At 39.2% G+C, this 27371-nt stretch overlaps 1 protein-coding gene across 1 annotated transcript in view; it reads right to left on the reverse strand.

Annotated features, from left to right (window-relative positions):
* The window catches only part of LOC140203281 (IQ motif and SEC7 domain-containing protein 3-like), a 134129-nt gene extending 106974 nt beyond the window's left edge, over nt 1-27155 (reverse strand). The window contains exons 1-3 of the mRNA XM_072269295.1: nt 26412-27155; nt 26077-26312; nt 5020-5181 (exon numbers count right to left, since the gene is read on the reverse strand). Coding sequence (XP_072125396.1) covers nt 5020-5181; nt 26077-26312; nt 26412-27155 — 1142 coding nt within the window. The remainder of the gene's footprint in view (nt 1-5019; nt 5182-26076; nt 26313-26411) is intronic.
* Nucleotides 27156-27371: the final 216 nt, after the last annotated feature.

Genomic DNA, 27371 nt, shown 5'->3' on the forward strand with positions numbered 1-27371 from the left:
GTATGGCAGTAATCCTGTTAACAGGTGTAAAAGGGTTTGTATTGCTGCTCTGATGAAGTTATGATACTGAGAGGTTTTACCAAGGGAAGTATTTTGAGCCATGGTCTGCTGATATTCCATGGTGAACAGGCAGGTAAATGAGGCAGCTCTTGACTTCTTACCCAAACAATGCAGGAAAAATGGATGGGACAGTGGAATAGTAATGAAGAATGTGAACACGTTGAGGTCCAGAATTTGTCTATTGTGCTTATTAATTGATTGCTCATTTCTCCATATATTAAATTAAGTGCTCATACTGAAATGAATAATATTTCTAACCGGTCTTCAGCACTGGGATGCATACATGTACCTTCTCGTATCTTGACCAGCTTACTAATGACATTCAAGTGACATAGTCATAACTTTGTTTGAAGAAGTGGACAAAGCCCCAGTACTTACTTCGAAGTAAAGTACAAAATTAATTTTTTAAAACATTTAAAAAACACCTCAGTCTTCTAATGAAAAACATGTGAAGCTCAGAAAGAAACAACTGTAGGCTTTCCAAATCTTGTGAACCATCTACTCACAAAGCTGCAGAATTAAAGTTGCGCACCTGAGCATTTGTACAACTCCAAGAGAAATTTGAAGCGGTTTCCTGTTTGTCTCCCTCTTTAAGGGTGAATAGCTTTAAGTTCCTGGGTGTCAACATGTTAGGGGGTCTATCCTGAGCTCAGCACATTGACGCAATCCTGAAAAAGGCCTCCAGTAGCTCGACTTCGTTATGTGATTGTGGAGATCTGATATGTCACCGGAGACTCTTGCCATTTTCTACACATGTACGGTAGCGAGCATTCTAACTTGTTGCATCTCCACCTGGTATGGTGGCTCCAATGCATAGGATCACAAATGGCTGCAGAGAGCTGTAAACCCAGCTAGCTCCAACACAGCACAGCTGTCCTCACCATCAAGGACATCTTCAAGAGGCAGCATCCATCCTTAAGGACCCTCACTATCTGAGATGTGCCCCCTTTTCATCAGGGAAGTACAGGAGCCTGAAGATGCACACTCAACGTTTTAAGAGCAACCGTCTTCCCCTCTGCCAGAAGATTTCTGAATATTATATGATAGCTTTTTTTTTGCACTATATATTTATTTTGTAATTTATAGTCATTTTGCATTGTACTGCTGGTGCAAAACAACAAATTTCACATCCGAAGGACAGTGATAATAAACCTGATTCTGATTTTGCAGAACAGGCAGTGCCCTTCAATTCAAATTCTTTGCATGCATTTTAAGCTGCTATTGCAGTCTATAAATTCAAGTACTTCCTTGGTAACTTGGATGGAACTGAACGTGAAGGCAATTTGGAGCTGGATTAGTGTGGGACTGACTGGTAGAGTCCCCCTAGCTCTATGTGGCCCATGTAATAAGCTTCTTAATACTGTCTGAGCACTACCTCATGCCCATAGACCTGAAGCCTAACATTACCAACAATGCCAACACTGTCTGCTTAAAATGAAAATATTTTGCTCAGCACAATGAGCACCATACATTTCCAGTGGAGATGTTTTTATTCTATTTGGCAGTCAGCCCAAATTACACCACAGGCTGCATTACTTTTCTTGCCTATCATTACTTAACCCTGCAAACATACCCTTGCTCCCCCGACATCCGTTTCATGTAACCTTGAAGGTTCAATAGTGTATATTGAAAAGTACATTGAATAGATGAAGTGAGATAATATCCTTCCCAGAGGGAACCTAGCACTACTTCACTTCACCCTGGTCAGACTTTAATTACACTGCTGTCTTTGAGTTGTCCCCAGTCAAATAGTGCTTTTCTTCAGTGCACAATGTAAACAGTGCAGTTGAAATTTTTGCCATAGTTATCAGATTATTATTTGCTGAACTGTGCAAAGTTTAGAAAAGTAACATTTTTAGATTGAGATGCATTTGAAGGAAACTCTGCGGGAACAAGAAGGCTGTAAAATAGGTCATGACTGGTTCTCTTGTAATAGTCCAGCTGTCTGCATGGAGTTTGCATGTTCTCCCTATGATCACACGGATTTCTTCCCATGTCCCAACCATGTGAGATAGTAGGCTGCTCGGTCGAGTCTATGGTGGGGGCCACACAGGAGTGGTTGGAATTGTGTGGAGATTAAAGTAGGTTAGGGTAGGATTAGTGTAAAAATAGGCATTTAGTGGTCAGCATTGACTAGGTGGGCCAAAGGACCTTTTTCTGTGCTGAGCCTTTCTATGGCTATGACTCACCAACTGCGCTTCTATACTTGATGTAATTTGTGTTGAAGAAACTGTGCAATACAAGATGGGTAAATATTGTGTACCAGGCAATATCAAAATGAGGTAAATAAGTCAGTCCAATGGTTGATGCTAAACATAATTACATAAGATATATCTCATATCTTGCCTGGTTCTGTCCATCCGTCTGTTTGACAACAGTTTGTTTAATTTGTGTAAGAGCACAAATCAGCTTTGATTATCTCTTGTTTCCTGTGTGGTGCCTACAATATTAACCCAATGCTAAAGAGAAAGAAATTTTGCTCAGGATAACCAATATAAAGCAAAGGTAAAATCATTCAAGAGATATAACCTCTTGGCACCTTTGTGAAAAGATAAAATGAAGATCAGAAATACAAATCTATGTAGATCACACTGACCAGAGGAACAGTAATAGGAATTCTTCAGTTATTGTTGCTCCTTGCAATATAATTTTTGGTATAATTTCTATAAATTAATTGTCTTTTCCTTCTTAGGCAGTTCCAAAAATGTTAAGTCTGAGGTGGGCTAATGAAGCCAATGTGGAAACTGTAGTCTCTTCCACAGATGGGGCAGGTGACACTTGATGGGAGTGTGAAGTGGATGACTATCAACATGACACCATTTACACAATGTTTCAGTGTTCTCCTTTTCTCTCAAAACACTTAACTGTCATGGATCAAAGATTCCTAGGAATCAGTGCACTCCTTGGAGGAGGCTTTGGATACGTCCTTGAATCTTTTCCTCTGTTCACCTAGTAATCACTTTCCATGACAGAGCTTGGAATATTGTCTGTTTCATGAGTGTTGGGCAAGTGAGAAGCAACGTAACTGACAGAAGGGGCGCAATATTGTAAATGTTGAGGTGGGGGGGGGGTGGACACTAACATTGATTCATTTATATTTCCAGTAAATGTGGAGGACTGGAGTGAACATTGTTGGTGCTTTTCCAGTATGTGTCCCAAAACTCAAAGCAGTATATGAAGAAAAGGGATCACTGCTGTTTGGTCGTGAACTTTCTTTTCACAGGTCTGCAATCTTTAGCTTCAAATGCCCTTTTCCTCAGCTGACCAAAGTACAAAGTAAATTTATGATCAAAATACATAAAAGACAGCATATTACATCCCAAGATTCATTTTCTTGCAGGCATATTCAATAAATCCAATATACATAATAAAATCAATGAATGACTGTGCCAACTGGGCATAAGACCGGCGTGCAAAAGACACCAAGCTGATCAGGTACAAAAATAAATAAACAAATAAACAAATAAATAAATAAGCAATAACTATTGAGAACATGAGACAAAGAGTCCTTGAAAGTGATTCCAGAGGTTGTGTGAACATTTCAATAATGGGGCATGAAGTTGAGTGAAGTCATCCCCTTTGGTTCAAAAGCCTAATGGCTGAGGGGTAATAACTGCTCCTGAACCTGGTGGTGTGAGTTGTGAGGATCCTGTACCTTCTTTCCAATTGGAGCAGTGAGAAGAGAGCAAGACCTGGGTGGTGGGGCTCCCTGGAGATAAAGGCTGCTTTCCTACAACAATGGCTTTGAGCTTAGCCTCAAATGCACTATGCTGTTTGTATATTACAGTGTGACTACTAAGATTCATGTAACCTTGGTTCTGAAGTATGGTCATTGTAAGATGAACAGTTTCCAATTAGTTCACGTCTCTGCTTTCTACATTAACTCTGCTTCCTGTATTGATCTTACCAAGGGCGAAGAGGCAAATGTGCTCGATGATGAATAGTCACTTTCAAAACTTCTTGGACACAGCAGATAAAATATAATATGAAAAGATATGTCACCTACTTTTTTAGAGAAAAGGCTGTAAAGCTAAGCAGAGTTTCAAAGGCATTTTAGTATGTTTATAAATGAATTACTGAAAGTTGATATGCAGGCACAGGAAGAATTGGAGGGGTCAATGGCATTTTAATCCTGAGCAAACGTATCTCATTGAAATCCTATGAGGCTTTGGTAAGCAAGCACCTGTAATTTTATAGCATGTCTGGTTTTGCTACCTGAAGGATATATTTGCAGTGGAAAGTGCATTAGACCTTGGCTTAGATGTCCAAAATCAGGGGCGGTGGGGTGGGGTCACAGTATCAAAATTCAGGACTGGCCCTGAACCTTTGCAATTCTGTATTCAACAGAGCCAGTCACAGAGTATACTAAGAAATAAGCAAAATTGAGTGACCACATGAAATGGATTTTAAGATAAAAGACTAGTCATGATCCATTGAATGACTGAGATGATATAATAGCTGAATAGCCTCTAGTTATGTTTCAATTTCTGAAGCTCCTACATAATGCTTTAAAGCAGAGTTTAAATGAAATTGCTTTATGTGTAGCTCCACTGTAAGCTTTTAAGAAGTTTGAATCTCCACACTTTAACACTCCGGAAAAGCACTGCAATAGTATTTTACTGTTCAGCAACAATTTTATGTGTTTTTTTTTACCACCCTCTTTGTGACTTTCCCCAGGAAGAGAAGCTCTGATGGATTACACTTCAGATAGAGACAGTAGCATCAAATTCATCAAGGTACAGTACTCCCACTGCCAGTAGTCTTTGTAAAAACAGTTTTAACTATTTATGATGACTGCAATGTATTGATGGGACATGGGAATAAACTCATATAGCCAGAGGTTTCTAGTATAATTCGTGAAAGATCTTTGAATCCTTGAAGGGTGGATAACTGACTATTTTGAGTTGATAAATAGAGGGTGGGGGAGAAAGATAGATGACAGATCTTGCCATTACTCACTCCAATACATCCCTGTTAAATTGCTTCTTGCTGTTACCCAGAAATTCTCCAATCATCTGGCGGCTTAACCCTTTCCGCTGGAGCAGGAAGTGGGCAACTCCAATTGGCGTGTCAGGAATGAATCCACGCGCAATCAGAAATTGAATCCCTTTGTCAGGATTTCTGAAAAAGAAAGAACAAGCAAAGTAAATAATGTTGATGGCCACAATATGAAGCAAGGAGGAGAATACAAGGTATTCCCCCTGTCATGTCACATGGGCAAACAAGCAAGGACTTGTTTCTATTACCAGCAAAGATCAGGAAATCACAACCACACCACAACACCAAATACAAGAGGTTTATCTTAATAAGATGATGCAAGGTGGCTCAGATAACCCTCAACAGTCAGAATCAGACTTCAAGTTACAAAGGAGCTGTTAGGGTAGGGAACATAACCCATTATCAACAAAGCAGTTATTGGGGAGTGGGTTAAAAGTGAAGCAAGAAGAGATGGAGAGAATTCCTTAGATTAGCTAAGTTTTTTCAAGACTCCCTGTGGTGCAGCAGTGTAAATCTGGAATGTGTAAGATGCCAGAGATGCAGGGGGATGTGGGGGGTGGGGGGGTGGTGTTGAAAAGCGATGAAAATATTTTAAAAATGGTTTGGTGAGTAAACAAGTGATGGGCATACAGGACCTGCTGTAAAATACAAGTCTTTGCCTGTTGAGTTGCAGCTTGCCTGTATTTAAAAATGTGGGCAGACAAAGGAATAGTCTAGTCACTTGCCAAGGCAAAATGTGAAAATTACCTTGAAGCAGAATGTCTACTGGTGAAGAAACACCAGTGGACGTTCTACTTCAAGATAGAGTCATATAGGAATATAATGATACAGGCCATTCGGCCCATGAGTTTAGGCTGACCATGTTCCCCTCCCAGATGGTTCCAATTTCCCACCTACAGCCCATATCCTTCTAAGATCTGCCTCTCCAAGTACCGATCCAGGTGTCTCCAAAGTGATCCTATTGTACCTTCCCCAACCATTCTGGCAGTTTATTCCATATACTCACAAACTTTTTCCCCTAAGGTTCCTTTTAAATCTACTCTCTCATTCTAAATCTATGTCTTTAGTTTTGGTCTACCCAACCTTGAGGAAAAGACTGTTACTATTTGCCTTATCTTGACCTTTCATTGTTTTCTCTCTCTTTCAATATTTTTATTAATTTCTACATATAAGAATACAGAGTACAAAAAGATCTAAATTATAAATCAAAAAAAGGTAAAATAATACCAAGTACATTATATTAGAATCTCACTTGCAATCACATTACCCTATATTCATGTAAATTAAATTAAATCATAATATTGAAATGTAATAATTTTATTATACAGAAAAAATATCTAAACCCACTACCAAGATTGTTTGGTAAAAAAGAAAAAAAGTAAAACAAAAATACTTATCATAAAGTGAAATATGTTATTAGCCACCACCTGTACTTTAACAGCAAGTCAAAGGTTTTGAAAATAGTTCAAAAATGGTCCCCACAATGTTTGAAAGTCTTGGCTAGATTCAGAAATTGAACAACGGATCTTCTCTAAATTTAAGCATGACATAACATCACGTAACCATTGAGCGTGAGTAGGCAGAACAACATCCTTCCATTTAAACAAGATTGTCCTCCTAGCTATAAGAGAAGTACGCGCCAAAATGTGTAAATCAGCTGTCTCCAAAATAATATCTTTCCTCCAACAATACTGAATAGGGTGGTTAAGGGGTTAGGCTTAAAATTTGCCTTAAAGAGTACAAAGAAAGTTTGGAATACTTCCTTCCAATTTCTTTCAAGACTCAGACAGGTCCAAAACATGTGAATTAATGAAGCTTCTCCATTGTTACATCTATCACAAAAGGGAGATATATCGGAATAAAAATGAGATAGCTTATCCTTAGTCATATGAGCCCTATGGACCACTTTAAATTGTAGGAGGGAGTGGTGGGCACATAACGAAGAAGTGTTAACCAATTTAAAAATTTCATTCCAAGTTTCCTCAGAAATTGAAGTCTTTAAACCTTGTTCCCAGAGATTTTTAATTTTGTCTAAAGGAGCATTTCTCATTCCCAACAATATACCATAAATATTGCATATTGAACCATTAAGAAAGGGTTTCAAATTAGAAATTACATCTAATAAATCCTTATCAGGACTATTAGGAAATGTATATAATTGAGAACGCAGGAAGTCTCTAATTTGTAGTTATCGGAAAAAGTGGGTTTCTGGTAAGCTATATTTAGCTGACAATTGCTCAAACGAAAGGAGACTTCCTCGTACAAACAAATCCTGGAAGCATTTAATACCCAATATATCCCATTCTTTAAACACTGGATCAGTCATAGAGGGTTTAAAAAAATAATTAGAAAAAATGGGACTTGAAAGAGAAAATCCCATTAAACCAAAATATTTTCTAAATTGTACCCAGATCCTCAAAGTATGTTTAACCACCAAATTATCAGTTAATTTACTTAAGGATAAAGGAAGTGAGGATCCAAGAAGAGAAATGATTTAAAAAAATTATTAACAGACTTAGCTTCTAAAGAAACCCATATTGGACAGTCCTCACCGTTAATATAATATGACCAAACCGTAAGATTTTGTATATTGACTGCCCAATAATAAAACCTAAAATTTGGTAATGCTAAACCTCCTATCTTTTTAGCTATTTGAAGATGAACTTTATTTAGTCGAGAATGTTTATTTTTCCATATATAAGAAGATATAATAGAAGCAAGAGAGTCAAAAAAGGATTTGGGAATAAAAACGGGTAAGGCCTGAAAAAGGTATATAAATTTAGGTAAAATATTCATTTTAATAGAGTTAATTTGGCCAATCAACGATAACGAAAGGGGCAACCAGTTTCATAGTGCCCTTTTTACATAATTCAGCAGGGTAAGAAAATTTTCTTTAAGTAGGTGTTTATAATTCTTAGTAATTTTTACACCCAAATAGGTAAATTGATTTCTTACAATTTTAAAAGGAAGGTTAGTATTAATTGATACCAAATTATTCAAAGGAAAAATTTCACTCTTATGTAAATTCAGTTTATATCCTGAAAACTGGCTAAAGCAAGAGAGTAAAGGAAGTGCAGGAGGTAACAAAGTCTTGACATTAGAAATAAAAAGCAATAGGTCATCAGCATAAAGCGAAACTCTATGGATAGTACTTCTCCTTAAAATACCAATAACATCATTAGATTCTCAAAAGGCAGTGGCTGAGGGTTCTAAGGCCCGATCAAAGAGCAAAGGACTCAAGGAACAACTTTGTCTGGTTCCACGTTGAAGTTTAAAAGGTTTGGAATTCTGAAAATTAGTAAGAACCCGAGCAGAGGGAGATAAATAAAGTAATTTAATCCATTTAATAAAATTGGGCCCAAAATTAAATCTTTCTAAGGTTTTAAATAAATAATTCCATTCAACCCGATCGAAAGCCTTCTCAGTGTCTAAAGATATCACACATTCCGATATCTCCTTAGAAGGAGAATAAAATAACATTTAATAAGTGATGAATATTAAAGTGGGAATATCAATTTTTAATAAATCCAGTCTGATCATCAGAAATGATAGATGGTAAAATATTTTCCATCCTACAGGCCAAAACTTTGGATAGAATTTTAGTGTCAACGTTAAGTAAGGAAATTGGTCCGTATGAAGAGCATTCAGTTGGGTTGCTATTCTTTTTAAGGATAAGTGAGATAGCTTTATAGAAAGATTGTGGCAACCTACCTAACTTAAAAGAATCTGAAAAAATCAGAATATAAATGAGGTATAAGCAGTAAGGAAAATGCCTTATAGAATTCTGCAGAAAATCCATCAGGACCCGGAGCCTTCCCCAAGTGCAATGAACGTACAGCCTCGGCAATTTCCTCATAAGAAGTAGGTTGATCCAACTGCTTACGGTTATCATTGGAAAGTGTAGGAATGTTTAATTGGTCTAAAAATTATTCATAATAGTATTATCTTTAGGAGGGTCAGAACTATAAATTTTAGAATAAAAGTCTCTAAAAATATCATTTATTTCTGAATGGTCAGTTTTCCTATATTAGCTTTACAAATTTCTTTAATTTGCCATTTAGTTATAAAGGTTTTTAATTGGTCAGCCAGTAATTCACCTGTTTTGTCTCCATGAATATAAAATTAACTTTTATCTTTTAGGAGTTGAGTTTCAATTGGATAAGTTAAAAGAAGATCATATTTAGCTTGAATTTCAACACACCTTTTATATAAAGCAGGATCTAGAACTAAGGCATATTTTTGGTCTAATTGCTTCAACTGGTTAGCTAACTCAATTCTCTCGTTATTAGCTTTTTTCTTGACACTTGCAGTATATGAAGTAATTTGTCCTCTAATATAGGCCTTAAATGTATCCCATATAATAATACTAGAAGTCTCTTCTGGTGTATTCTCTTAAAAAAAAAGAATAAGTTGTCTCTCCAGAAACTTTAAAAAATCCTTATGAGATAGAAAAGTTAGATTAAAGCGCCAAGATCTGTTTGTTTGAGGAAGACCAGGGAGATTTAAAGATAACAGCACAGGGGCATGATCTGAGACAGCAATCTCTTTATATTCACAGGATCGAACTAATGGAATCATTTGGCTATCAATAAAAAAAAAATCAATCCTGGAATACGTATGGTAGACATGAGAAAAAAACGAGTACTCCCTGTCTAGTGGGTGTAAGAAATGCCATACATCAACAATACCACATTTCCTTAGAAAAGATTGAATAAACAAAGCTGATTTATTAAGTGTCACTGGTTTAAAAGATGACTTATCTAAAGCTGGATCGAACCAGCAATTAATGTCTCCTCCCATCACCAATGAGTCTGGCAAAAATGAAAAAAAAATGCTCAAAGAATCCTGGGTCATCTGTATTCGGGGCGTACAAATTAGTAAATACCATTAATTTATTATCTAATTTTCCTGACACTATGACAAAATGCCCATTAGTATCAGACACTACTTTACGTTGGACAAAGAGAACTGTATTATCTATAACGATCGAAACGCCTCTAGACTTAGCTTGAGAAGAGGAATGAAAATGTAGCTCCCTCCATCTACTGAAAAGGCGTAAATTGTCTCAATTACGTACGTGAGTTTCTTGTAGAAAAATAATTCGAACCTTAAGTTTTTAATATATGCAAAAATCTTATTCTGTTTCACAGGGTGATTTAATCCTTTCACGCTAAGACTAAATAAGTTAACAGTTTGATCCAATTTTTAATACTATTTAATAGAAAGGTTAAAGTAATAACCATTGGAATGTATACTAAAACCAAACAATAAACCTTGAAACGTGGTAATCAAGCACCAGATTTGGCTAAAAATCCAAAACAGCTTCCAGAAAAAAAATCCATCTCCCCACCCTCCTCCCAAAGTCAGAAAGCTGGCCAAAAGAAAGCTGACAGCTAAATCTAATGACATCACCCTCCCAAAAAACCTACTGGTTTAGCTCCTAATTGGTTTCAAGGTTAACTGCATTTCAACCTAGACAAAACAGTAGACAAAGAAATAAAGCTTAACCCTCATAACAAGAACACATATAGATTAATTATTACAGTTTCAAAATGATAAAATGAAAAATACCCAAACTAAGCCTCATTGACAGAAAAAACCCTGAGTAAAGTAAGTATAATATAAAATAATAAAAAAACCTATCAAAAGTCAAAACTTATGAATACACAAGATATTAACTCGTTACAATCTTGTTCTCTAAGTAAAGCATTTAAGGTTTCAAAAGGAGAGATAGCTACAGAGGTTTACCAAATGTAAAAGAAGCAATTATTCGTGTAGAAAGATACTGAACAGTTAATTTTCTGATTTTAAGAATTTCTGAGCTTCTTCACTCGAATGGAACCATTCCTTAGAGCCATCCTTCAGTATAATTCTGAGCCAAGCAGGATAACGAAGAGAAGGTTTGAAACCTTTGTTAAAAAGTTCCCACGTAACCTTTTTGAACTTAGCACGCTCATTCATGACCTTGGGTGAAAAATCCTCGACGATTCTGATCTTCTGACCCTTATAATCAATCATTCCTCTTCAACAGGATTCATGAATTAAATGATCTTTTGTTTGAAATTCATGAAAACAGATTATTACTGATCTGAGTCTCTCTCCTGGAACTGGTCTAGGCACAGGCAATCTATGAGCTCAATCAATCATAGGTAAAGACGTTAAAGTTTTAGGAAATAATTGTGCCAAACAACTTGCAAAGAATTCCGTAGGCTTATCAGCTTCCATTGACTCTTCAAGGCCCAGAATTCGTAAGTTATTTCTTCTGCTTCTATTTTCTAAATCGATAATCTTCTGTCTTAATTTTTCATTAGACTTGGATTGTTTTTCACAAAGCTTTTGCAGGTCATTAATTCTCGCATCCAAAATCGTCAGAGTTGCTTCATTCTCTTCTATTCGTTTACCATGTTCAGTTAAGGTTTTTTGAGTAGAATACAATATGGTATCTATTTTTTTAATTTCAGGGCTGAGTTGCTGGAACTTCTACTGGAACTCCTCGAAAGATTCTTATCTGTGTTTTCGAAGCAGTTCCTTAATAGATTTGAAAGTTGCAGGAGGCTCTTCTTCTTTTTTGGTACTTTTGGCACTCCTTGTAGCCATAGTAAAGCAATATCACGTTTAAAAGTAAGGTTTCAAAGTAGGTTGAAAACAGTAAAGTAAGTAAAATAGGAGCAACTGTAAAAAGCTGCTAATCCATCAACAACCAGCAGGAATCCCCTCATTGTTTTAAACATTTCTATAAGGCTTTGTCTCATTTTCCTACGTTCCAATAATAAAGGTCTAGCCTGGCCAGATTCTCCCTATAACTCAGGCCCTCTGGCAACTCTCTCGTAGGTCTCTTCCACACTCTTTCCAGTTTAAACACATCTTTCCTATATCAAATCGAGAGAGGACACCAGGGCAAGAGATTTAAAAAGCAGCACCCGCAGGCTTTCAGCTTTTTCCAGTGGCACAAATGAATCACAATTCATTAGCAAGGGCAAATAAAAATAAGATAGGGACAAGCACAGCAGCCATTGATGGAGTGGGCCAGTGCTATAGTGAGGAGGCTTTGGCTCAACAGGCTTAGGTGAGATAGGTTTCTGGTAAGTTTCTTCATCATTCTTCATCTGTTAGTTCACAGTGAAATCAGTGAGAATGGTTCCAGAGGATGTGTTGTGTTCTTTGTGTGAGATGTGGGAATTCTGGGAGACTTCCAGCTTCCAGATAACCACATCTGCACCAAGTTCATTGAGCTGCAGCCCCTCAGAAAATGTGTTAAGGAACTGGAGCTGTAGCTCAATGACCTTCAGCTCAATGGGAACCTGAGGAATAGATAGGAGCTACAGGGAAATGGTCACCTCTAAGATGCAGGAAGCAAATAGCTGGGTGACTGTCAGGAGAGGGAAAGGAAATGGGCAGCCAGTGAAGAGGACCCCTGTGGCTGTTTCCTTCAATAATAATTATGGTGTTTTGGATACTATTGAGGGGGATGACACAGTGACTGGGTCTCTGGGACAGGGTCTGGCACAGTGGCTCACAAGGGAAATGGGGAGAAGAGGACTGCAGTAGCGATAGTGGATTCTATAGTTTGAGGAATAGACATGAGATTCTGTGGATGTGATATAGACACCTGGATGATACGTTGCTCACTCCCCCACCCCCAGTTGCCAGGGTCAGGTATGTCTCAAATCAGATCCATAGCATTCTAAAGAGGGGGGGTGGGCAGTCAGAAGTCTTGGTACACATAGACACTAATGGCAAAGATAGGAAAAGGGAAGAGGTCCTGAAGAGAGAGTTCAGGGAGTTAGGTAGAAAGCTGAAAAGCAGGACCTCCATAGTGACACTCTCTGGATTGTTGCCTGTGTCACGCACCAGTGAGGGTAAGGATAGAATGATTTGGCAGATGAATGTGTAGCTAAGGAACTGGTACAGCAGGCAGGGCTTCAGATTTCTGGGTCACTAGGATTTCTTCTGGGTATGACCTATGCAAAAGGGATGGGTTATATCTGAACCCGGGGCGGCGGGGGGGGGGGGGGGTGGAACCAATATCCTTGAAGGCAGGTTTGCCAGAGCTGGTGGGGAGGGTTTAAATTAAATTGGCAGGGGGATGGGAACCAGAGTGATAGGGTTGAGGATGGGGCAGTTGGTATACAAGTAGATGCAGTGTGTAGTGAGACTGTCGGGTAGAACATACAGATAGTAGGGCAAAACTGCAGTCAGTGGGGCAGTCAGTGGAATGAGTTACAGTGTGTCATGGGGTCAAATTCTAAAAGGGAGATGAATACAGGACTGATAGTGTTATATTTGAATGTACACAGAATACTGAATAAGGTAGGTGATCTCTACCCACAGTTAGAGGTTGCTAGGTATGATGTCGTGGGAATCATGGGGTCATGGTTGAAAGAGGATTATAGTTGGGATTTTAACATCCAAGGATACAAACTGTATCAAAAAGGCAGGCAGGTAGGCAGATGGAGTAGGTTGGCTCTGTTGGTAAAAAAATGAAATCAAATCCTTAGAAAGAGATGACATCGGATCAGAAGATGTAGAATCCTTGTGGATAGAGTTAAGAAACTGCAAGGGTAAAAAAAAACCTGACGGAATTATATACAAACTTTCCAACAGTAGCCAGGATGTGGGTTACAAATTACAACAGGAGATAGAAAAGGCATGTTAACAGGGCAATGTTATGATAGTCATGGGGGATTTCAATATGCAAGTAGATTGGGAAAATTAGGTTGGTACTGGATCCCAAGAGAGAGAATTTGTAAAATGCCTACAAGTTAGCTTTCAAAAACCGCTTGTGGTTGAGCACACTAAGGGAAAGACTATTCTGGATTGGATGTTGTGTAATAAACCAGATGTGATTAGGGAGTTTGAAGTAATAGAACCTTTAGGAGACAGTGATAATAAAATGATATAACTCACCCTGCAAATTTGAAAGTGAGAAGCTAAAGTCAAATGTATCAGTATTTCAGTGGAGTAAAGGGAATTACAAAGGCATGAGAGAGGAGCTGGCTGAAGTTAATTGGAAGGGGACACCAGTAGGGATGATGGCAAAACAGCAATGGTGGAGTTTTTGGGAGAATTTCAGAAAGCACAGGATAGATACATTCCAAAGAAGTATTCTAAAGGCAGGATGATGCAACCATGGCTGACAAGAGAAAGTCAAAAACAACATTAAAGCACAAGAGAGGGCAAATAACAGAGCAAAAATTAGTGAGAAATTAGAAGATTGGGAAGCTTTTAAAAACCAACAGAAGGCATCTAAAAAAGCCATTAAAGGGGAAAAGATGAAATGTGAAGGAAAGCTAGCCAATAATATTAAAAGGATATCAAAAGCTTTTTCAGATATATAAAGAGTAAAAGACAAATGAGTGCAGATATTTCACTGCAGGAAAATTATGCTGTAGAAGTAGTAATGGGGGACAAGGAAATGGCTGATGAACTGAATAAGCATTTTGCATCTGTCTTCACTGTGAAAGACACTAGCACTATCGCAGATGTTCGAGTGTCAGGGGGCAGAAATGAGTGCAGTTGCTATTACTAGAGAGAAGGTGCTTGGGAAGCTGAAAGGTCTGGAGGTGGATGCTACCCAGACCAGAAGGACTACACCCCACTATTCTGAAAAAGGTGGCTGCAGAGATTTTTCAAGAAGGGAGGGAAGCAAAAGAAAGGAAATTATGGGCCAGTTAGCCTGACCTTAGTGGTTGGGAAGATGTTGGAGTCAACTGTTAAGAATGAGGTCTCAGGGTCCCAGGAGGCACATGATAAAATGGGCCAACGTCGGTATGGTTTCCTTAAAGGAAAATCTTGCTTAACAAATTTGTTGGAATTCTTTAAGGAAGTAACAAGCAAGACAGACAAAGGAGAATTGATGGATGTTGTATACTTGAATTGTCAGAAGGCCTTTGATAAGCTGCCACACATGAGGCTGCTTAACAAGATAAGAGCACATGATATTACAGGAAATATACTAGTAGCATGGGTAGAGCATTAGCTGATTGAGACACTGGAGAGGGTTCAGAGGAGATTCATGAGAATTTTTCCAGGAATGAAAGGCCTACTACGTGAGGAGTGGTTGATTGTTCTGAGCCTCTTATCGCTGGAATTTAGAAGAACGAGGCTGGATCTCATTAAAACCTATTGAATGTTGGAAGGCTTATACAGAGTGCATACGGAGAGGATGTTTCCGATTATGGGTACGTCTAGCAGTGGAGGGCACAGGCTCAGAATAGAGGGACATCCATTTAGAACGGAGATGAGGAGGAACTTCTGTAGCCAGAGGGTGGTGGATCTGTGGAATTCTTTGCCATAGGCAGCTGTTGAGGCCAGGGCATTGGATGTACTTAAGCTGGAGATTGATTGGTTCTTGATTAGTCAGGGCTTGAAAGGCTATGGGGAGAAGGCTAGAGAATGGGGTTGAGAGGGAAAATGGCTCTAACGTGGTGAAATGGCAGAGCAGACTCAATGGGCCAAATAGGTTAATTTTTTCTCATATCTCTTATGGTCTTATCTGCAAGACCAAAATTGTATACAGCCCTCTAAGAGTGGCCCACCAACAACTTATACAATATGATATCCTAACTCCCCATGTTTAGTGCTCTGACTGAAAAAGGCCAGCAAGCTATATGCCCTTTTCACCACCGTGTCTACCTGTGATGCTGCATTCAATGGACTAAGTCCCTGTGTTCCATTATACTCCCTAGTGCTCTATCATTCACATGATAAATCCTATACTGATTTGATTTTCCAAAGTGCATTGTCTCACACTTATTTAGCTGATATCTGTTTGCTATTTCTCAGCTTTCTCTCCCCAAACTCATCAAGATCCCCTTGTATTCTACAATAACCTTCTTCGCCATCAACAACATCTGTTAAATCTGTGTCATCCTCAAACCTACTAATCAAGCCTTGTATATTTGCATCCAAATCATTTATGTAAATAATGAATAACAAGGGTCCCAACACTGTGGCACATCACTAATTACCAGCCTCCATACCAAGAAACAACGTTCAATCACCAGGCTCTGCATGGTAGAAGTAGTTACAATTATGAAAGGCCATAGGTAGTATAGGCAGTCACTTTCTTAGGATGAAACTATCAAATAGCAGAAGACAAATGTTTAAAGTGAGAGGGGGTCAGTTTAAAAGAGTTTTGTGAGGCATGTTTTTAGACAGAGTGTGGCAGTGCTGTCCGTGGAGATAGGAGATGCAGATGTGTTAACAATGTTTAAGAGGCATTTAGACAGAGACACGAACAGGCAGGGAATAGTGGGGTACAGGCCATGTGCTGGCAGATGAGATTAGTTTTCACTGGCTTCATGGTTGACACAGACATGATGGGCCAAAGGCCTGTTCCTGTTCTGTACTTTTCTATGTCCTCCTTCTGTGCATTACCATGTCTTCTACATGCTGTCACTCAATTCCTTCCCAGTTAAACTCATTCATTGAAATACTCAGAATTCAATTTACCTTCAGCATCCAACTATGCAATTTTTTTATATTCAAAGGACATGAGCACCATTGGTGAAGTCGTACTGACTGCCAGGTCATAATGCAGTCTTGACGTGCTTCCAACTATGAAAGGAGGGTAACGACACAATGCTATTAGGGAGAGCTCCAGGAATTTGAATCAGCAATGATGTAATGGTGATTTATTTTTAGATAAGTTATTGTCTCAATCAGAGCAGAACCTGCAGGTGCTTGACTTTACCATATACTTTACACTGGATGGCTGAGGTTACAGGTTTCATAGTTGCTCTGAAAGTCGCCTTGGCATGGTGCTAAAGTACATTCAGATAAAGGTACACTGGCACACTGCTGACAAAATAGTGAATGTTTAATATGACAAACATGGAGCCAATCTGGCAGGCTGAATTTAACCATTTGATGTGGCAACAATCAATGCCACAGGAAAATATTCACCCGGTAAGGGATATTCACAAGGAGGGAAACTAAATGATTGAAAACCTCTTCTCTGACAGTCATGACCCCAAAAGTTATATGAGGTGGAACATTCACATGAGATTTCTGGCTTAAAGTAGTTCCAAATATTTCACTTCTTGGGTTTTCTATGCACCTACTCTGCTCTCGTTAAAGATGGGATGTTTATAGTGTCATGTAGCCCTGCGTAATATCAGCATTCACAATTCGGTGATAAGACATCACAGGTTGTAGGATTGCTTTGATCACAACTAACTATGCTGCCCCGGCTGTTTAGCATGCATGAAAGCCTGTGTCATAGTTTCACCAGTTAACACCTGACTTCCAGTTACATTTACTACTATTCTCATTGGACAATGTGGTGTGATGGTAATAATAATGAGGTAAGTGCTGCATTGCATGGACCAGAAACGTGTTCTTGCTGAGGGGTCAATTTGTCCCAGTTCTGACTTTTTGTTCCCTCTCAACTTATCCCATTTACTGCAGTGTTGGGATCACACAACACAATAGAGTGTAAAGATCAGTTTTCATCTCCACAAAGACTGTGCAGTGCTCACTCCTTCAAATCCTCTCCCAGACAGATGAATTTACAACAGAAAAACATGCAAGGTCAAGGCCAGTTAGTTTTATTTCTTCTATGTTGCTTTTGTCACCAGCTGAGCCTGGATGAGCCCAATCAAGGTAAGGCAGCTTGGCCAGTGTTATTCTTACAAGTCCCTTTCCAAAGCACAACATGATAGCATTCAACATGAGGAACAACTGATTCATCATTTGAGGGAGGGCATCAGTTAGAGGTTAATAAGAGGAGACCATGTTAGTGTTTGATTTGATGCTCATGAAAGCTCATGTCATCTAACGTGAATTGTGAGATTCCTAAGACTGTTCTTTCATGACTATATACATCTGCATCATCGTCTCCACCAGAGGGAAAAGACATCACCAAAGATGGTTACAGTGGAATCCACAGTATTAGTTTAATGGTGTGACTCGGGAATTATGACTGATCAGGTTGTACTTGAGCATCGTGTGGGGCAGCTCTCCTAATTTTGACTGTAGTGTACCAAAACAGCAAAAAGAACTGCAAGCCCATTTTCTTAAGCCATGTACTCATTCACAAAAAATGTTGAAATTGAGATCTTAGAAGAAAGAAAATAGACCAGATTTCTGAAAGATCTCATGATGAAAACTCAGGATATATAGAATCAATTACAATGTCCATAGATCTTTCTCATCTCCAGTCCAGCACCTCTCATGTTGGTCAGTGTTGGCTGTTTAGATTTTTTCATTAATTCATTCTGAGTTGCATTTGTACTCTAATTCTGAAGATTCGAGCCACAGTGTGTGTACATATGGAGAACCTTACATGGTGCTTTATCACTTTGTCACATTGAGGGCATAGTCATACAAATACAAATTCTGAAGAACAGAAGAGGTTGCCTCCCAATATGCTGGGCCAGGTATTCATTGCGCTAGTCCTAAGCACAATGTGAGTTGTTCCAAACATATGAAGATATCTCTCACTCTGATGTTAACCAGCTGTCCATACCTGTTGCCAAGCTGCCTTAATCACAATAAATTTTTCTGACTGTTCTGAATCACCAATTTATTCCAAAACCTTGATACCAACTGAAATATCCAATAATATGAAGAACAGACAGTTCTCCCTGCTATTTCCCATTCCAATGACCTGACTTCCAAACGGTTGAAATTTTTCTGAATCGTGGACTTGTCTCATGGTGCTTTACAACCTTTAAATCTGCCTCCTACCAATTAATCTCCTCTAATCCCACCAAACCAACACAACCCCTGCAAGATCATTTACCACAAATTTTACCACAAATTTTACCACAAATTTACCACAAATTACCACAAATTTACCACAAATTTTCTCCATCAAATTCAAAAGTTATAAATCAAATATCCTATTTATTAAAGAAAAAGAATACTTCAATCACCATGCAGTTCTGTGACTATAATTGCAAAGTATAGCACGGAGCATCAGCCCTGCATTCCAACTCCCACACAAATATTTCTGCTTAAATGGTTTACTAAATAATGGTCTTCCCTTAATGGGGAGCTTTGTCATAAAAAGACACTTTATCAAGACTTGGTTCTCACTAGGCTGATCAGAATTCAAACTGTTGATTCCTTGAATACCATGCTGTAATAATGGATTCTAACGCAATGTTTAGAAATATCCACATGCAAAAAGGACATTGCAGTGCCGGTCCAAAGAGAAGATCAATATCTGACTAGAACAGTTTATTACCATCACAAAATTATGAAGGATGATATGACCAATATTCCATCTGTAACCATGTGTCTTAAATTATTGCTCCTAAGTGGCTCATGCTTGTACAACTTCAGAGAATGTATTATTCAGTGCCACTGTTAATTACTCTATGCCAATTACATAGCATTATGAATCACAAGATTATCGGAGGCTTCTCACATTAGGAGAATAATGTTGGAACAATATTGCAATACAGTTTTCTAATCAATGCATTCCACATCTCAGCTCAATAGATGTATGCATGTGTCTGCCTCCAATTTTAGATACCATACCCAATTTCTATGCCAAAATAGACAATAATATTTGTCCAGATCATTTTTTGTAGACCTTCTCGTCTCTTCCCATCATAGCTGCAGGAATTACCAACAGGCTCCCCCTAATGATTCCAGGGAGCCACATTAAGAAGTCGTGGTTTACTCTTTGTGGGATTTTACTGGGATGGATGGAGAAAGGGCAAAAGACATTTCCAATGGAAATAGGAGAAGGAAAATCTTTTGAAAAATACTTGAAGACCCATGACCTACACAACTATTGATCAAGTGTTGGAAGGTTTAGAAAGGATAAGTTTAGACTAAGTTCTTCTCAACTGATTTAGTTACAATTAGCTGAATTGCGGAATTGTTCATTCTTTTTACAATGTTTTGGTACTAATTTTGTTTGTACAAAGATATTAGGAATATACTTGACAAACAAATGGCAGTTCTGTAATATTTGTACTTACTTCAGTGTCATAATTTGAACTAAATTATTTTAAAAATGAAAACTTTTCAGTAGCAGAAAACAACTTCAAACTCTGGAATAAAAATTAATTCATTTAATGCTGGAGATATGACAAATTATCAAACAGACTAGAAACAGATACCACACAATAGGAACTTTAAGGAAAAGATTAGTTTTCATCCCTGTTAACTCCACAATGGTTGGACTTGTCATCAGGCTTTCATGTTGCAGTAGCATTGGATTTTAGGAGAAGGAAAAATAATCTAAGAGACTACTCTGATGTCTAAATATAGTACAATTCCACATTCTGAGAGAAATCCAATGAATGCAATTTCAAACTCAGAAAAGCTTTTTATCTTCATTCCATTTCACCATAACCACCAGAAACTTGGCTACACACAAGGAAGAGAGCTTTAGGACTTGCAAAGAAGCTAGGTCAGCCAATCAGTTACAATCAGCCTTAAAAAGAGAGCAGAAAAGAATCAGCCATCTGGCAAAGTAACAGGAATACTCAAGAGAACTGCTTGCATGGTATCCGGGCTTCTTGAGAATTGTGTCAACAGAATTTGTTATGGCTAGATTATTTGTATACATGGATTGGATGCAAAATACATTTAGCAACGTGAATTTTCTATTTCTTGCAATAACCACTTGTGTACTCATTCAAATAATACATCTCACATGTACAGTAACCCTTGTTACAGCAAACAGAATAGAGAATTACTTTTGCCATCAATTGGACCTGGTTCCAGAGGTAATATAACAATGTTCTCACCCAGTGAAAAACTTGATTTAAACTTTGAAATCAGGTGGTTTGTTGACCAGTGACCAATGCACTACTAAAGAATGTTCCATTGTAAATTGTTCCATATAAAATAATATACAGAATTATAGATTGTTGAGAGTAAATACAAGCACATAATCTAATTGACTGCTTTTTGCATTCATTCAAGGGATGCATGGTCTAATTGAATGGCTTTTTTTGTATTCATTCAAGGGATGTTGGCTCCACAGGCTGAGACAGCATTAAATTGGCCACTCCTAAATGCCCTTGAGAAGGTGATGGTGACCTGCCTTCTTGAACTGCTGTAGTCATTGAGGTCAGATTTGTTATGGAGCATGTTCCAGGATTTTGACCTAGCCACTGTAAAGGAACATCAAGTCAGGATGGAGTGTGGCTTGGAGGGCAACTTCCACACACAGTGGAATTCCCATGTTTTTGCTGCCCTTGTCTTTCTAACTGATGGAGGTCATGGATTTGGAACGTGGTGTAAATTATTGCGGTGAGTAGCCGCAGTGTATCCTATGGATGGTACTCATGCCTCGGTGGTGGGAGTGAGTGGAAGGATTGCCTATCAAGCGGGTTGCTATGGTATGTCCCGTATGGTGTCGAGCTGCTTGAGTGCTGATGAAGCTGCACTCATCCAGGCAAGTGGAGAGAATTGCATCACGTTTCCACTTTGAGCTTTGTAAATGCTGGATAGGCTTTGGGGAGTTAAAAGGCGATGCACTTGCCTCTGACCTGCTCTTCAGGACACATTAATTGAATGGTTTCAGACAATTTCTATGGATAATATTAGCTTTCTCAGGATGACTTCAAGACTTTGATCTAATGTGAGTTTAGATGATTTATTATAAGGAAAAGGCTGCATTGTTGTCTTTCCTTACTGTAGCTTGAAGCCTCACTAACAGGTCCCCAGACAATGACAGCAAGAAAGGGGACGTTTGGCAATGGGGGATGTGTACAGTGAACTGATAAATAAATTCCTTAGTCAATTTTTCTTAATGAATTCAGAAATATATCAAAAGGAATCTGTTATATACTATATTATGCAACGTTTCCATTAAGATCATTATTTTGCAGTCAAGGTTCAAGTAGCTTTACTTGTTTGAATAAAACACTTATTTCAAAATGGCTACAGAGCAGCAAAGAATGATAAAGTTCACACAGTAATTCTCAGCTCTCTTGTCTTGAAACAGTGCAATAATATATAGAAATTACTTTATATCCCTGTGATATCATTTAACACAAAGCAGGAATGAGTGAAACACCATCTACTCTAAAGCTAGATCTATTTATCAAGAATAAACTATCAATATTTCAGCAGCTCAGTAATGACAGCATTGGACTCGTACGAAGTAATGCTTTGTCAAACTGATTGCTTTAGACAGGTCTATTTGCTGCTTATTTTCATTTATTAACTTGCTTTTTATATGTGCCATGTTTTTTTGCCAGGATTTTGAATAGATTATTAACATTGTGTACTTGTTTGCCAAATGAATCTTTTTATTTGCACTGTATCCTGGTAACCCATTTGCATGTTGAACAGGTGGTCAGGGAGCTGTAAAAGGTAAATTGAAACAAGGCCCAATAGATGGTGAAAGTTGTGAATAATGCAGGTTTAGAATTCCACAATAGAAGCATTGACAGCAGGAACTCTCACCCACAAAAAATTGTTAACTCACTGTCCATACATTCTGCTCATTAATTTAAATGGATGGAAAGCTGTAGGAAACATTCACTTTAAAATATTCTGATTGGAGTCACGGTCAAGCTTATGTTCAAACATAGTATATCTTTTGGAGGAGGAACTTATGAGGATTAATGGTGCCTAACAGTGCACGTTGCTTGCATGTTCAGAAACAGCTCTATTTCCATCTTTAATATCTCTATTTTTTCCTTTCAGGGTTCTTTTGAAGACCTTGACCTGGAGTTACATGCTGACTTTGATTCTTTGCAGGAATGGGGCCCGCTCTCGGGGTTTCACGTTATTCAGCACGCCAAGGGCTCAGCTTCACTCACCTTCGGAGGGCTGACATCTTGTGCCTCTAGAGATGGGCGGTTCGAAAGTCGGTGTCCAGGCAGGAGATAGGTGTGTCGTGGGAGATCAAAAATCTAAGGCTGGGTGCCCAGAGACCCGCGATCTTTGGGCATAGAGTTTAGAAAAAGTGACGCAATGGACTTTTAACATCATAAACCAGTGACTTGCTTGTTATGGTTCCCCTCTTGCTGTGAAAAGGAGACAGCTCTTTCTCCCTTATTAGGGAGAGAGAGACAGAGAGCGAGCGTCTGTGGTATATCAAATACCAGGTGAACAAGTAGTCTTTGGGGTACTGCAAGTCTGTGTCTTTGCTACTGCTTTGCTCACGCTTAAGTGTTTGGAGGCGGGTGCCGATGCCTTTTTTACTTGTCGGTGGGGGGAGAGAGGATCGTTGTTTTCTGCCGCTTATACGCGGGAGGGAGGGAACTTTGGGGATCTAACATTTAACTGTCATTCATTCTTTGGGGACACCTCTGTTTTCGTGGATGGTTGTGAAGAAAAAGCATTTCAGGATGTATATTGTATACATTTTTCTGACATTAAATGTACCTTTGAAACCTTTTGAGTTCACTTATCTTTAAGGTGCAGTACCTTAATTCTTCTTAGTTCACTAGTATTTATTGGTCATCCACAACCATCTTGAGAAGACAGTACCACAGGACACTTTTGGAAAGATAATGCAAAAATGGTGTTGGACATAGTGTTGGGGATTTTGGCCCAGTGATGATGCCCAATAATATAATTGCAAGTTCGTGTGGAGAGACAGATGGATGGCTTCTTGTGGGAGGCAGTGTTTTCATGCACTTGATGTACTTAGGTTTTCAGATCAATGGATTGCAGACTTGGGAAGGTGAGTGGGTAGGGGATTGGGGGGAGGGAGTCCAAAATTAACTTGGGATTCATGAGACTTAAAGATTTTTGTGATGTTTGGATAGAATTTTTTTTAAGTTCCATCAAATTTCTATTAAAAGTTCTCTCTATGTTAGCCACAGGACTCCTAAAATTTCCCAGATATCCCCAGATGGCTCTAATTTGTTTAGAGGAAGAACCTTTCAGCCTTTTCTTCTTGGAGCAGCGGAGGAGGAGAGGTGACCTGATAGAGATGTATAAGATGATGAGAGGCATTGATCATGTAAATAGTCAGAGGCTTTTTTCCAAGGGCTGAAATGGCTAGCACAAGAGGGCACAGTTTTAAGGTGCTTGGAAGTAGGTACAGAGATGTCAGTGGTAAGTTTTTTTTATGGAGAGAGTGATGAATGCGTGGAATGGGCTGCCGGCGACGGTGGTGGAGGCGGATACAATAGGGTCCTTTAAGAGACTCCTGGATAGGTACATGGGGCTTTGAAAAATAGAGGGCTATGGGTAACCCTAGGTAATTTCTAAGATAAGTACATGTTCGGTACAGCATTGTGGGGCAAAGGGCTTGTGTTGTGCTGTAGGTTTTCAATGTTTCTATGTAGCCCTTAATAGCAACAGTTATTTATTGGAGTGTGGGGTATAAGCACCTCTGGTGCCTATGAATAAGTTGAAGTTTTATTCAAAAAGATTGAGAATCCATATCCTAGGTGATAAAGTTGCCAGTGAGTAGCGGTGCCTTCCAAACCACAGGCCCAAAATTCTCATTGCTATCAATTGAACACCAGCTTCTACAACAGGTCTGAGCTGCCATGTCGTCCGAGTGATAATTCCGCAACATAACGCTGGGGAATCATATCAAAATTGGGTTCCTTCACTAATATCCAGCCAGCATCGTGGTAGATGTGATGCCATCTATCCTTGAGCCATACAGAAATCCAAGGTTCATTGAGTCTGAAGTGACTAAATGCTGGCAGCTCTGATTGGCAAGTTGTGCATCAACTTACTGGTAAAGCAATGTGAAGATTTTGGCCCACATAATGAATTTCAGATCTGCAGAAATACAGTCACATCTCACTACAGAAAATGACACAGCTCACATGCAGTATATTACAAAAAAGTGGTCTATATATTTACTAATGTACTTCAGCACTTTAATATAAGCAGCAGACATGTTAAATAGAGCTCATTATTCAACTTCTATACCAGTGAATCAGGAATAGGAGGGTGGCCACTGATTTACTATTCCTTTTTAAGATGTCATTGGGGCATAATGCCAAATCACATCAGTGGAACAGCTGAAAATTGTATGCTTGAATTTGCAGAGCATTAACATGGTAAAATAAAACCATTGTGAATAATCAATATAAATGGTTCCCTTTTAAATAATTTTGGGATTGAAAAAGTATTCACTCAAATAAAATACCCTTCCAGTTTATGTGTGTAGTGTCTGGAAGCCACAAGGTTATGTTAAAGTGGAAATAACAAAATATGATAACACAATTTATTTGTAGTAGAGTAAACAGACACAACATTGATGAAGGTAATGTGGGAAGAAGTTCAAAATCTTTGAAAAGAATATTGCACTTAAATTTTACCAACTGCATAAGAAAGGGCTATAAAGATACCATAAAGAAAACACTACAGTGCAACAGAAGGTGATCAGGCTAACCATCTGTATGGACGGCAATCAGCGTGTACACTCACTATGGAGCTCCGGTACTGGTCCCAACAAGTACAGCACGGCCAATACAGAATAACCCAATTTAAATATTTTTTATTGTGTGCCAGTGTCACTATATCATCATGAACCACAGGAAATGGGGAAGAGAACAGTGGCAGAACCCCACCACTAGCTGCTTCCAGCCTTTTGATTAGGTTCTGCTGGCTTAATGTGAATGGGAGTCAATTTTTTGTATAAAGACAGGCAGGGGAGTTCAGGAGGATCCCTGGGACTGGACTGGCTCCTATTTGCCACAAGTAATGCTTTCTTTCTCTTGTCAAATAGGCCATGAGGTGGATTTGCAATCCAGGTAAGTTAAAGCCCAGGACAGGAAACCCATTTCTACTATCAATGTAGCCATCTCTTCTGAAGAGATATCCATGCTTAAGGATGAGATTCCCCCACCAAGCTTCAACTTAATTCTCAGGTCTTCTGATGTGACTTGTAACATTTGTCTCCTGAATACCCCTGGAGGCTTTAGGGCTATGAATTAGAGAGAAAAACAGCAGCGGAATTTGTTTTGCAACCGACAGATTACAATTCAAAATACCCCCTCTGTTAGTATTTCAGTTCACTGAAAAGGCAGATTATTTCACCATGCCCCTACATGTTTCCCATGGCTAGGTGATATTGTGCTCATGTGAATCCCTGGACAAAGCTTGCAATAGATTCTTACTTACACATTGAACAGATTGAGGCCGATGCGATAGAGGCGTTTGCGGATTATGTCGGTGGAGAGGGTCGGTGACTTGCAGCTGCTTGGGTTTTCACAGTGGTACCTGGGCATACTCAATATCATGGCATGCAGAGCCTCCTTGGAAGAGACTTCTGATGGAGTCTTGGCAGAGATGGAGGTTGTACTGCCACTACTGAGCTGTTCTGCATTGTCCAGGCGACTGGATTCCAGTGGATTTTCCTGCATGATCCCATTGTTGTGATCGACTTGAATTTTCTGCATCGTGATTTGACCCTGCCCCATCAATCCCCCGCCGAGCCCATTTGAGTTGATATTGACATTCAGTTCTGTGAAAGGGAGATTGTTCGAAACCAGTGTCTGTCCCGGTTCTGAAGAAGCAGTTGGGGATGCTTTGTCCTCTTCTTCCCCTGGACCATCATCGTTTTTTGCTGCAGCGCTCTGCTGGGGTTCTGACTGAGCATTCTCACAGTTCGCCATGGCAACCGAAGCAGACTCCAGCAGTGAGGAAACAGACATGTTTTTGTTTTCAATGTGGAAGGTGACATCCCTGAAAGCCATCATTAGAGTACTGTTGCTGTGCGCAAGGCCCTCGTCCAGCCTGTCATCACTGCTCTCTTGCCCTGTTTTCCGCACCTCAGCTGCCGCTCCATCCTGCATTGAGCCACTGCTGAAGGTCTCTGTGAATTGGTAAGTACTGCCGTCTTGCAGCGAGCACATTGTTTTCAAGCTCCAAGAGCTGAGAGCATCATCAATTGACTTAGCCAGTGACTTAACCTGCTCTGTGAAGGAGTCCTCCAGCTCAGTCAGAGCACCGCTGATGCTCGCCGGCAAGGATGGCGACCGCACGAGGGGAATGCCTGCAAAGTTATACCCCTCCATTAAGCTGTCGGCATTCTGCAACCTGACCTTCCGCAGTGAAATACGCCTGGGCATGCGGCTTTCCAGCAAGGAATTCCGAATCTTTTCAAAGTTCTTGCTGAGTTGGTACTGACGGAAAGCTGTCTGGATGGTGCAGGCAGCCCGGCGAGATACCAAATGGCCCCCATATTTATGTTCCAACATTTCAATCTGAAACAGGAGAGATATGGAAGATCAGATGCCATTCTGACTGTAGCTATCCACATAAAAACTTAGATGAAGAAGATATGATTCCTCTGTATTAAATCAATGCTTGGCCAATGAAATCGAACACCCAATCTTATAGTCAGATGTACTCCACACATCACTTATCTTACCTGGGAATGGTGTTAATCTCAGATAAAACCAGCTTCCCCATGA

The sequence above is a fragment of the Mobula birostris genome, chromosome 9 (assembly GCF_030028105.1).
Source record: "Mobula birostris isolate sMobBir1 chromosome 9, sMobBir1.hap1, whole genome shotgun sequence".
Classification (NCBI taxonomy): domain Eukaryota; kingdom Metazoa; phylum Chordata; class Chondrichthyes; order Myliobatiformes; family Myliobatidae; genus Mobula; species Mobula birostris.